The following is a 13414-nucleotide window of genomic DNA, read 5'->3' on the forward strand; positions in this document are numbered from 1 at the left end:
ATCGCAATTAATATCAAATTATGTTACTCATGTTGGATGCATGTAACATATAAAAACGACTTACCCAATTCTGGATATTCCACACACATACATATATAAGATGCCATTCTTCAGTAACTTCAAAATACCATGCTTTTTATAATAACTATTTCTTACTTAAGATATTCATTCATGCTGTTCTAACCAATGAAAACATACTTTAATTAAATGTTAATAAAATCAAACTGCATTGGGAACTGAAATATAATGTGGGGGACCACTAAAACATAATCAAAACTTTTATTTAATATTTTTTCTCTATTTTAATATTGCTTAAATTATTATTTAAATCACATAACATTAATTTATTAATAGTCATCGAATGAATATAATAATATATTTGTTTAGATTCTACACTTGCTAATTTTTATTGAGGATATATAGTCTCAAATCATAGACCATGCGTTTATATTTTTCATGAACTTTCAAGTTTGTTAATAAAAGCTTGTATATTTTGCTTGTAAACATTAATTGTGGAAAAGAAAGAGGAGAGAGAGATAATTTTAAAAATAGTGGGATATATTTTATTATTTGAATTTATATTTACTTAACTCAGTATTTCCTTTGTTTCTCTTTAATCAATATATTTAATTTTCACCATTTTTTTTACATACTTTCACTCCTTTTACATATTTTGAGTCAATTTTTTTATACCAAATTGAAACATTATTTTATCAAGAAAATTATAATGAGCATCTTGTTAAACCAAGGTTCAATGTTTGTCCAAGAACACACTCTGTTTTTCGATTTCCGAGTCTATCCAAAATTGTACAATGATAGCATATTTTATTAACTGTTCTAACATCTCTAGAAAGCATCTTTATGTGTTGTTCTAATCTATGGCACCATTTAGCTTTTTTTTTTTTTTTAACTCTTGCATCCTTCATTATTTCCATGTCTAAAAATAAATTAAAACATATAGTAGCAAAATTATGTCCACTTCTTTTATTTATATCCTTACTAACGATTCATTTTAAGGTATCATTAGTGTATAAAAAACTTGTTAAATCGGTTAAAAAAATATTTTATATCAGTTTTTTAATAGGTATAAAAAATATTGAACTTTTTTTAAAATGTTTATTTTTTATACCTAGTCTAGAAATCAATTTAAAAAATTCATTTGGAAAACAAAACTTTAGATGTATGATTCAGATTTTTTAAATCAGTTGAGATCTTAATCGATTTAAAATGTTCATTTTTCTACGAATCGATTCAAATAATAGTAAGAAAAGAATTAAAGTCTATTAAATTTATACTACTTTAAACTAACTTTTGTTATTTTGTATATCAACATTATATTTTTTGTATTATATATAATAAATATGAATATTATTTTTCTTAAAAAAATATTTATTGTCATTTGTTTTTCTTTTTTCAATTTTAATATTATTCTAAAAGTTATAAATAATTCGATTGTAATAAAATGATTTTATTAACATATTTTTAACATTTTAATATTAATTAATTCATTAACTTATGCTAATGAAAACTTGGTGAACAATACATTTTTTTTCTCACTTAATATATTTTTTACCAACTATAATACTATAATAAACATAATACCAACTTTTATTATAAATTCATGAAAGTTATCGGTGATGTGAAATTATTTGCAATGTTGAATTTTAAAAACAAAATATTTAGTTTGTTTTTCTTATAAATATTTTTCTATTATGCTTTTTTGAATAGTTAAAGATTTTGTATTAATTATTAATTAGAGATAAGATAATTTTATAATATATAAATGAGTGTAAAATTTATTTTTATAAGTTAATTTTATAAATTTGATTTAAATTTAGAATTTAATTATTTATATGATGTTAAAATCATTTAAAAGTCTATTCTAACGAGAATTTTTTTTAATCCATTGTATTATTCTTGTTGGATCAACAAATAAGGTTTAATCTCATACATAAAATACGTATATCTCATACATATATCTTGTGTGAGAAAGATATATTGAAAATTTCACATAAATTGAAAATAATTTTATAATATATAATAAGTGTAAGTCTTAACTTTTAAACATATTTATCAAATAGTTTTTACCTCTTTTAATTGAATTAATAGTGAGTTTTAGTAAAAAACATTCAACTAACTTTTGATTTTGTGGCATTAATTGTATGCATTAAATCAGTAATTAAATTCTAACAAAAATTTTGTTGAGACAATATTCTTACTCTTAAATGATAATGTTGTTTTTTAATGACATTTGAAAGACTGAATGGTCCCGTAAAATGTAAGTGAATGTCATGTCAACCCAAATATTATTTTGATTATTCTAATACTGAATATATGTATATGTAGACCATTGAATTCCAAAGTTAAAATATGGGCACATTTTTACGTCAAAGTTGGGGTACTAGAAAGATGGGTTTGAAAATGAAAGTCTTAGTTATTATTAGAGAACCCCACAACACAAGGGTTGGTTTTTGTTTTAGATACCCTAAGTTCAGTCTTCCATGTTCCCATTCCCCACTAAAGCATGTGAACATCACATGCCATGAAATGAAATGGGGAAGTAAACCTTGTCCAACCAACTTCTTTCATCACAAACGCTTCAAATTTTTCAGATCATCATTAGAGTTTGTTTCGGTAGAGATTTGGATAATTGAAAGACTAATCTTTCTGATGTATCTTTTTTGTTTCCAAACATCTGGGTCGTCTGAGTTGTTCATCTTCAGTCGAGACTACTTACCTTCACTCTGAACCATTCGGCCTAAATAATTTTTAACTGCTCGCTTTCAATCTTGACCAAGGGAAAAAATACTTACAAAAGGTACTTTGACACTCAAGTTAGACATGTGATTGAAAAACTTCTACTCATAATTGAATATTCAGTGAATTGATATCACTATTAAGTATTTGGACGTATTAATTGAATATTCAGTGAATTGATATCACTATTGAATATTTAAACGTATTAAAGTATGAGATGAACTTATCTGACTTTTGGATTCGACCTTATATTTATAACCACCTTGAAAAGAGATAAGAAAGTAAACAATTATATACACCACCTTGCATATTTTTAATCCACGGAAGTAAACAATTATATACAAAGATATGATGGGTGGTATGAACCAAGGAGATTGGAAGGTCTAAAAGGGGAAAGTGAACATGAAATTGTGCACCCAATGTGTATGACTTATTTCCAAAGAGAAAATAGGGAAACAAAAGATATGTTGCAAAAAGGCAATGGGGGACCTTCCACGAAAATCCTGGACCGAAAGAATACCATTTGTCTCTCCTCTTTTCTTTTTAATAATAATAATAGAATCCACCATCAAGCATGTGAATCTATATATATATCAACATTAGATTGTTTAATCAATAATTTCAAATTATCTCGAATACGTTCTGTTGTGTTAAAAAAACTCAAACAAAGAATTTTGAGATGAATGACTTCATTTTTTTCAAAATGTGATAATTTAGTTTTTAAAATGAAGAAAAATTCATCTTTATATATTAAAAAAATCATTTTCTATAATTAATCTTTAATATAATACAGTATCAATTTCACTTTTAAACAAATGTTAATCATTAAATATCACAGCAAACTATAGAGAAAACATAATTGCAACATTTATTAAATCGATATATTCCATGATTAATTCGGTATATAATTCCTCGTTTACAAGCTAAAAGGAATCATTTATTCAATTTTGATATTGGAAGTAGTTACATTTGACGTTTACTAGTTTTTTTTTTTGTACTTTTTAATTTTCCTCTATTATTTAGAATGTTATTAGTCTCCATTTTTTTAAACAAGTTAATATATTTTTTTCCATCAAACATGCATTCTTTTTATTCATGTCACCTATTATTTTTTTACCAACAAGTCAATTTTATTTAATTACATGCCATTTGTTCTTTATGTCAAAATACTTATTCTTCATGTCTTTCTTACATTAGTCTAACATCATTACCATTACTTTAATAAAACAACAAACTATAATGAATTGTTTGAAAATAATATATAAAAATTATAATTAAAGAGGAGAAAAATTATTACGGCTATATTTAATTTGGAAAAAAACATTTTTAGACTAATTTCCAACATTTGACGGGAAATATATAGTTCTAATAAAAGTAATAGTGTTAAATGAGTGTATTTTTTTTTTAAGAAAGTCTTATTGTCCGTTTAATTTATAGAAAAAAAAATTGTAAATTAGATAGTAAAAAAGAAAAAAGAAAGAATAGAATGGAGTGGAAAAAGAAATCACGTGTAAGTAAGGTGCGTGAGGAAGCGTGCAGCATGTGGTTGGTTACAGTCGGCGAGCTTTTTGTTTGATGAGATAAGAGAATTGAATAAAAAGAGTGATTTTCCTTCCATCTATACCCTCATCTCACGGATCTTGCTCCTCTCTTTCTTTCTCTCACAATTTCTTATTCTATAATATTCTTCCACATTCACACCACTACTATATAAGGCCGAGAACACCTTAGACCAACCCAATAGTTCAACAACAATGGCGTCATGGAAGAAAACCATTGCCACCCCTTTCAAAAAGGCTTGCACTTTCTTCAACCAGCAACCCCCCAGAGACCCTAAGAAGTCTCAAACAGGTTTCTTTCTAACTCTTTCTCTCTTTTCCCTCATCACTCTCTTATCTTAAATCATTCATCTTTTCCTTTTCTGTGATTCTGCAGAGCAAGAGAACCGGATTATGGATCTCCACGGTGAAGTCATGGCATGTGGCTATGAAGATGTTCAAGTCATGTGGTCAATTCTTGACAAGTCTAAATCTTCTGCCTGCAATATAACTTCATCATGACACCTCTTTAAGGATTCAACTCAGTCACGATTGTTTTGGTCGATGCTGTCAATGTAAAGAGTGATATGTGTAGGTGTTTGACAGTTTTGGATCACTGCCCCTTCTTCAGTCATGGTGGCGATTTCTCTTTCTGATTCTTGCAAGTCAAGGACTTATTATTAACAGGGAATCCACATGATTCGTTAGACCAAATCATGGAGAGATTTTGTTTTATTTTCTTTTTTTTTATCAAATGTACATTGTTTTATCTATCCTCTGTTTTTCTCCTCTGTTTTTTCACTCTTCAAGATGCTCTTATTGCAGAATGTTCTGGTAAAAAAAAACATAGTACACCTGGTAAAGTTGAAGGGAAAATTTGATGGGAAAGTGGCATTTCGATTTCTAGATGGATTACGTAGAAATGTTTTTATCAATATAGATAGATAGATCGATTATGTATAAATGTTTTGTTTTTCAAAGATAAAGGCGAACCTTCAAAGTTAAAGATGCCATGGTCCCACAAAGCCTTTTAACTTTCGACCTTTTATATTAAAAAAATTTATGAGATAAAATTGAGTTAGAAGTATAAAGGTACTTCGATCAACTAAGTTACAATTTTAACCTGTTAAGATATTAATTAAATTTAGTTTTTTTACATACCATATCTTTATTAGTTTCTAATGAAATTGAAGTATATGTATCAATACACGTATAGAGAGCTATGGAAAAAAAAAAGTGAATTTCATAAATTATATTAGAATATTTTTGTTTTCAAGGTTTTTAAATGTATATGACTATTGGAAGTTTCATCCAAAAAGATAATTTTAAATTATAATATATAAATAAAGTATAAATAAGGTATAAATTTTATTTTATAAATAATTTTATAAGATTGAATTAAACTTAAAACTATTTTTTAATATGGCATCAGATTAAAGTCTATCCTATTTCTTCTTTCAGATAAGATTTGTAACTTATGTAAAAATTTAGATTTGTTAAGTTGAAAGATGTAAATGATGAAAGAGAAATGTAAAAATAATTTGACAATATATAAAAAGATAAGAGCTAATGAGATGTAGAAATAACCTATGTTCATCTACATCCTTAAAAGAGTGTATAGGTATAATCTGACAAAAAGATAATTATCTACAATTAGCTTATACTTTATTGAAAATTCTATAAGTTTAAGTTTAAGTTGCACATGAGGTTAAAATAAAAATGTTAAGAGCTTTATAATAAAGAAATGTAAGGAATATTGTAATAAGAATTTTTTTTTGTAAAATTTCCTGACTTTCATCTCATTTTGCTTTTGACAAAAACTGTAAACCATATAATTCTTTTAGCAACTATTTCATACAATTTTTTTTTGACAACTTACAAGTTTTTCCATAATTTTTTTTAAGAAAAATTGTCACTAGTGATGTGTACCAATTCATTGACAGTGATAAATTTTTACTGTTATATTCGTCATTAGTAATTTTCATATTATTATCTTTAACAACTCATTATACTTAAGAGAAATCAATCACTAACACCATCTCAATCAAGTGAGACCTAATTGTACATGCATCATCAAAGTTATTGCATAAAAAAATCATCAAATTTAACATCTATCTAAAAGTATAATACATAATGTTTTGATTTTGGTCAATATGTCAGACTGTTCCTTTTCCTTCCTTGATTAGAACTTGACTAATACCATGAATAAGTCTTTGAAGGAGAGAATTTATTGGGAGAAACATAATACCAATAAAATCCTAGTCTAATCATATAAATGATTGATACCATTTCATTAAGTTTTTTTAACAAAAATGGCAAACCATCTCACGTAATTCTTATGGCAAAATTGCAACTCATGTTGTGTAATTTTTCCTGACAAAAATTACGAACATTCTCATACAATTTTTTTTAACAAAATTGCAAACCCTCTAATAACATAAGGCACTTATTGAATTATGATTATCACTCTTACATCAACTCTTCATTTTTATAATAATTTTCTTATGTTTTTTTCATTATATTACTCAATGTAAAACTTTGATGAATATCCATTGAAAAATAGCAAAAAATTTATAAATACATTATTTTAATATATTTGGATTGAGAGTGCTATCCTTATCTTATATAAGTTGAGTTTAAATCATAATTTTTAAATATCTCTTTAATAAAATTTCTATAAAAGAACATTTAGATTGTTAAGTAATGCATTGTGGAATACTAAATGCAAACGTTACTAAATGACGAACACCATTTTAAAAGTTTAGTTTGTATTATAACATTTTGAATTAGGTAAGGTACTAAATTGGAGTGAACTAGGATGAAGATTAATAGAAAAAAAAAGGTTTAAATCCTTTTTTGTCCCTAAGTTAAGTGTTTCAGTTTGGTCCCCGCTTTTAAAAGTGTAAACCTTTGGTTCCTATGATATACAGAATGTATCAAATCAATCCTATCCGTTAACGATGTAAGAACAACGTCAAATGTCCCTATGATGTGGCAATTAAGTTATCCAACGTGGCAAAAGGATATGTTACAGGAAAGACAGATATGTAAATTGGGAAAACTTTGGCGGCCACTACGACACCATGGCGACATCCTCCAACCCTCCGTTGACGCCACTTGCTAGCCACCAACAACCACCATAGTCAGCCCTCCATTGATGCCACTTGCCAACCACCAACAACCACCATGGCCAGCCCTCCATTAACACCACTTGCCAGCCACCAACAATCAAAGGAACCCAAAAGGCAAAAATACAAATTCATGAAGAACAATCAAGAAACTAAATATCCTTCCTTTCAAACTAAATTATTCAAGGGAAAAAAACTAGCAGGAATCAAATTTCAATATACCAAAATTCCAAAGTGTTGCGGAACTGCTGCCCTAAATCAGATTCCCAATTCCTAAAACCCTAATCGCAGAATCAAGGATCCCAAATCACTACGCCGCCACCTGCAGAGGAAACAGAGAAAACCCAATCCTAAAATCAGAATCGAAAACAAGAACAGAAAACCCCTAAATCTTCAAATGGAACCCTAAATCGCGAGACGCGCCAACAACGAGCACAAACCCTTGTACTGCGAAGTCGCCAGAGTCGAAACCTTGCGGTGACGCCACTGCTGCCACCCCCACGAACGGGGACCATCGCGTTGCAGAGACGAAGTTGCGTCGGCCTCTCTTCCTTACGTGAAACGAAGCTGATCCGAGAAGAAAGGAGAAGAAGAAGAATGGCTAACGCGCCGCTGCGAGCCACCTGGAGAATACGAAGATGCCGTTAGAGTCGCACCCTCCACGCCGTCAGAGTCGCGCCCTCTCCACGCTGTTGTCGTCACCTCCAAATATCCCAGCCTAGGATTGGGTCTTTCTATGAGAAGAAGAAGAAGTCACCCAAGATTAGGTCTTTCTGCGAGAAGAAGAAGTCACCCAGGATTGAGTATGCGAGAAGAAGAAGAAGTCAGGGGAAAAGTTTCAAATATTACATTAAATGCCATGTCAGCATTTTTTTTTACAGATTAACTCCTCAGTAATTTCACCCTTATCAATTTTAAAATCATTAGACGGATAGGACTGAAGTCAAATAAATTTGATAACATCGGAATCCAATGTCTATACTTTTAAAAATGGAGACTAAATTAAATATTACCACCTAACTTAGGAAAAAAAAATATTTAAATCAAAAAAGAATTAATGTTAATGAATAAGGAAATAAAATCACTGTGAAGTTGTTGAGAAATATAGGATTCCATGGGCCATATTAAACTCTAAACTTTTCTCTTTGTTGGCGAGCCGCCGCGCCTCACGAGTTTGAATGGGTTTTGGTCAAATCTTACAAACGCGTCCTCCGTTCTAAACATGGTGAAAAGGTGGTATCTCTCTATTTAACCACAAATATTAGTTACTGAAATCTAATGTATTTCCTAATTAATTGTTATTAATTATTAGTTATCATTCTTTGACTCTTTTGGTAATAGCTTGGTCATTAACAACTTAAAGTCAATCTTTGTTAAAGTTTTTTTTGTCTTCTTACTAAAAAGGCACTTACTTAATGCATATGCTTACATTTCACATAAAGCTGAACATCTTTTTAATTAATCGTGTCAAATGCAGCTAGTTTTTTTTCTTTTCTGTAAGAAAATACAATATTGGAATTATCGGTAATATTTTAATATCCTTGCATTATATATATTCTTTAATATTTTAGTATGTCACTCCAAAACTAATGAATATATCTTCGGACAATTAACTTTCTTGAATAACTGAAAGTGTGCTTTTGAAAGTGGGATACCACAAGATGAATTTTTGTGACAAGGAGCAAAAGTTTTCCGGGAAAAGAAAGTTTAATTTCAGCATTTTTCAGAAAATGTTATTCTAGAATCAATTTTCGCAATGAAATTATCATTTTATAATTGTTTTAGAGTAATTTAAATATATTTTTCTTTAATTTTTAGATACGGTTTCTGAAAATAAGATTTGAATTTTAAAATAAATAATACCTTCAGGAAGATTTTTTTTAAGATAAAATTGTAACATAACTTTAAGTTTCAAAGAGAATCTTGAAATGATGATTTTAGTAATGTTATTTTAACATAATTAAGGTTATAAACATTAGTATTGTTTATGAAAATATAAAAGAGAATTTAAAGACAAATTCTCTTTTTATAAAAGAATAAAAAAAAATTTCTTGATGTATTTTCAATTTTAGAACTTAGAACTTTGGTGTTGGTTTTAAAAGAAGTTTTGCCATAGAAAAAATGTAATTAAATTAATTTTGATTATGACTCTTAAATAATATAAGATTATTTTAAATAATGTGATATTATTTTCCATACCAAAACCAGCTTAAAAATATGATGTTTCTTTGAACTAAAAGGTTTAAGAAACTTAAAAACTAAAATATTCCAAGTGTGTTAGTAATGTTATGATTCAAGAAGTTAATTTTTCCTACTAGTTCTCTTGGGATAAGACATTTAAAAGTATGAAATTTAACCTCTAAATTACTTAACTCATTCCTATATTTTTATAATTTCAAATTTCATACATTAATTCTTATACTATATTTATATTTTACTTAAGGCATTTCTCTCGTTAAGGGAAGAACGATGAAATACATTAGAAAGTGGTCCATAAGAATAAGAAGACAAAGTTTTGATTTTCATCTTTCAAAAGTATGGGTAAACAAATTTTTGCATTTTCAAACTTTATTTCAATTATTTGTTTTGAATGAAAAAACAATTTTTCACGGTGATCTTAGTCAATTAAAATTGTATTTTAATATATTAAAACAATGTGAAATGAGGACTAATCGATGAAAAGTTCATTTTAATTAGTTAAAAGTATTTAAAGAAGGTTTTTTAATGATTTTAGACAATTAAATAATTTTTTAACTGATATAATCAAGGAGAAATTTCGTTTTAAAAAAGAGAGTAAGTCATTTTAGTTAACTATTTTTTTTTAAATGTTCTAACTTGCAAATTAAAGAAGATTAAGAACATTTTTTAATTTGTTAAAAGAGATTTTAACCAACTAAAATCAAATTAATTTTTATTTCAAAGTTTAAAAAACTTCTAAAACAAGTTTAAATAATAATAATAAAAAAAAAACTATCAAAATTAAACTTTATAGCCTTACTTATGACTCAACCAGCACAAAATTTCAACTCAAAGTTACCATAATCATCAAATCAACTTACCACCACACTCTTCATGAAATTCATGTAGTTAGAAACATCAAATCTTTACCTTCAAATTTCTAGCAAATTCTTCCTATTTCATGATGATAACCAAATTTTCTCTTCAGTAAAAAGTTGATCTTCAACAAATTATGATTCTTGAAAAACATACTAAATTTTTTTCTCCTTAAAATTATCAAATAACAAATGAAATAAAAGAGTAAAAGAGATAAAGAAGTGAACAACTAATTTCATTAATTGAAAACTAAACTACACAAATAAACATGTGGAAAAAAACATAACCTTACATGATAATAATAATAATAATGAATAATAGTATATCAAATTAAAAAGACTATAAATTGTATATTCAAGTGACAAAAAAAAAAGGAAAACATGCACAGAAGTGAAATACAATGAATCATTTTCACACATACAATTTTATATGAGTGAACATTTCCACACATTAATTATTGTAGAAATATTGTATCTTTGCTCAAGTAACATATGTTCAAAAGGAGACATTGTAATACTCCTATTTATTGTTGATACATATGCAATTGTTAGCATGAAAATGGTAAGTGCACCAGTCAGATATAAAAAGTAATAAATATCGTTCATTTCATAAAAATTTGTATAATGTAAGACAACTCTTGAAATTCAAAACTCAAATTGACAACAAAAACACAAACTCTTTTTATATTTATATCAAAGAGTTGATATGCAATAGAAATTTAACAAAGAGTATATATAATTTATGAGATTAGATTTTATTCATTTCATTTTTATGCATTCTAAAACATTTCAATTCCATATTCAAGTTAAAACCAACTCATAAGAATACTCAAGTTCTATTCCTAGTAACTTTGAACATATGATAATTCATCAAGTTTCAATTCCTTGAATCCTTACCAAACTATCATTCATTAAGTTCAGGAGTTTTAATATTACCAATGAATAATGGTATATCCCTATATACAAGCTCTATTAGACACTCAATTTTAGTTCTACATTCAAAAGACATTTTTGAATACCTTAAAAACCACAAATCATACATGGGTGGTCAAACCAAAACAAGCATTAAGCACGAAAATCAAATGCTAACATTGAAATGGAAAATCGTATGTATTAATATCACAAATTCACAAGATATTATTTTATTACATCTAATATCAACAAATAAGGTTAACTCTCCATGATAGAGAACTTAGAGTTTACAAATATAACATCACTCCAAACTATCTCCAAAGGCCTCTTAGTCACTATAGATGGAGAGAAATCATAAGAAAAAGAAATATATAAATACCCAATTTTATCATGCCAACACTGTCACGCCTGTCGTTATCTCAGTATTACCAAGTGTAATCAAATAAAACTATAAAACAACAACTTCTATGATGCCACCATTTGAGCATCGCCCGATCACCACTGGCTGCCGCTTAACCATTGTCCATCCCTTTGGACAACTAAATTTAACTCCCTAACCTTGTAACATTAGGAACCATATTAGTGATGTTAACACTAGTATTTGTCTCAAAATCAATATTTTCTTATCCAATTATGCTTTTTTGAAGTCTACTTTGTTATCTTTCATCATGAATGTTTTATATTTACTTATTTATCTTAAAATTAAACATATAAATTCTAAAATTTTAAATAATTTTAAAATTATTCAATATATTTTATTACCTCAAATTATCTAGAATGATGATTATATATACTCGTAATTAATTCAATTTACAAATTGTTATCATGAAATTAATATATTTATTAAATATTAAAAAATTATAAAACGGAATCATGACGAAGAAAAAATTAAAAATATATAAAGAATCGCGATCATACTTTATTAAGAAAAGTTTTTGAAAAAAGGGTTAGTAAAATAAAATTAAGTTGGGGAGTCGGTAATGTGTTGAAAAAAAAAATGTACTAATACCTATAACATCCGCATGAAGAATTTGCTTGTACGAAGAGTTTGAGTAGTGAGAATTTGAAATTGATTATAGAATCTGGAATAACGTGATGGAAATTGAAGATGAGTGTGAAAATGGAAGATGGAGATTAGGGAGGAATGGTGTGGAGAAGAAAAAAGGAGGTGAAAATAGGAAGAAAATCGGTGCCTCAATGAATGGTGATGGTGTTGATGCACAAAACGTATTGGGCTTCTAGCATAATGATAAAAGGTGTAACACAAGAAAAGTTAGGTGCTGTGAATATTAAAAATGACTTGGGAGGTTGGCCCAATATACTAATGTGCTGCTAGAAATAAAACACTGAATGTGGATGCTAAAAATAATTGGGCCTATAAAAAAAATGAGAGTTACTTCTATGATTTATTTTTTCATCATATATATTTTTAAAAGGAAATTTTCTATTTCATTTTATTAAGTTAATCTGTCAATTAATTTTTATAATTTTAAATGAAAAAACTGATTAATTTTATTTGAAAAAAACTTTACTTTATCATTTTTGATTTGTAATTTTTTAACTTTACTGTTATAATTTTTTTAGAAATAAATTTTAATGATTACACACATCATTAATTCAATTTACATATTGTTATCATCAAACCAATATATTTATTAAATATTAAGTGTTAAAAAACCAAAGAAGACTTTTAGAATTACCAATTTAAAACAAGTCAATTTTTATGGTGAAGAAACTTATTTAATCAACTCTTCAAATTCTATACAAACCTCTTTGTTCTAAAAACATCATATTCTCAACATTTAAAAGCTTTATATTTATAGTTGTAGGAGATATTATTATAGTTTTTCTTTTTACTATCAACAATTACATCTAAGGTTTCAATTAAAAATCATATTCAAAGAATCAACTAGAAAACACATTTGAAAAACCTAATAAAAAATAAAATAATTCAGAAATCTAAGAAACGATTTTTAAAAAAAATAAAAATAAAAATGGAAGTAGACGGTTGAAAAGAAAAACGGAG

The 13414-nt window shown here is 27.2% G+C and overlaps 1 protein-coding gene and 1 long non-coding RNA gene across 2 annotated transcripts; one reads left to right on the top strand and one right to left on the bottom strand.

Moving 5' to 3' along the window:
• The first annotated feature begins 4453 nt into the window (after positions 1-4453).
• Positions 4454-5195, top strand: LOC106761639. Its single transcript, XM_014645204.2, has 2 exons — positions 4454-4608; positions 4693-5195. The coding sequence occupies exons 1-2, from the start codon at positions 4512-4514 to the stop codon at positions 4815-4817; spliced, it is 222 nt and encodes a 73-aa protein (XP_014500690.1). The 5' UTR covers positions 4454-4511; the 3' UTR covers positions 4818-5195.
• Positions 5196-7620: 2425 nt separating this feature from the next.
• Positions 7621-8344, bottom strand: LOC111241561. Its single transcript, XR_002667617.1, has 2 exons — positions 7864-8344; positions 7621-7745 (listed from the first exon to the last, which is right to left on the bottom strand). It is a non-coding gene; the product is annotated as an uncharacterized LOC111241561 (long non-coding RNA).
• Between the last annotated feature and the right edge of the window lie 5070 nt (positions 8345-13414).

This window comes from Vigna radiata, chromosome 5 (assembly GCF_000741045.1).
Source record: "Vigna radiata var. radiata cultivar VC1973A chromosome 5, Vradiata_ver6, whole genome shotgun sequence".
NCBI lineage: Eukaryota > Viridiplantae > Streptophyta > Magnoliopsida > Fabales > Fabaceae > Vigna > Vigna radiata.

Bases quoted from the DNA above. Each gene is read 5' to 3' on its own strand.
- LOC106761639 (XM_014645204.2), top strand. From the start codon at position 4,512: ATGGCGTCATGGAAGAAAACCATTGCCACCCCTTTCAAAAAGGCTTGC. The intron at 4,609-4,692 runs GTTTCTTTCTAA...GTGATTCTGCAG, and splicing joins CCCTAAGAAGTCTCAAACAG to AGCAAGAGAACCGGATTATG.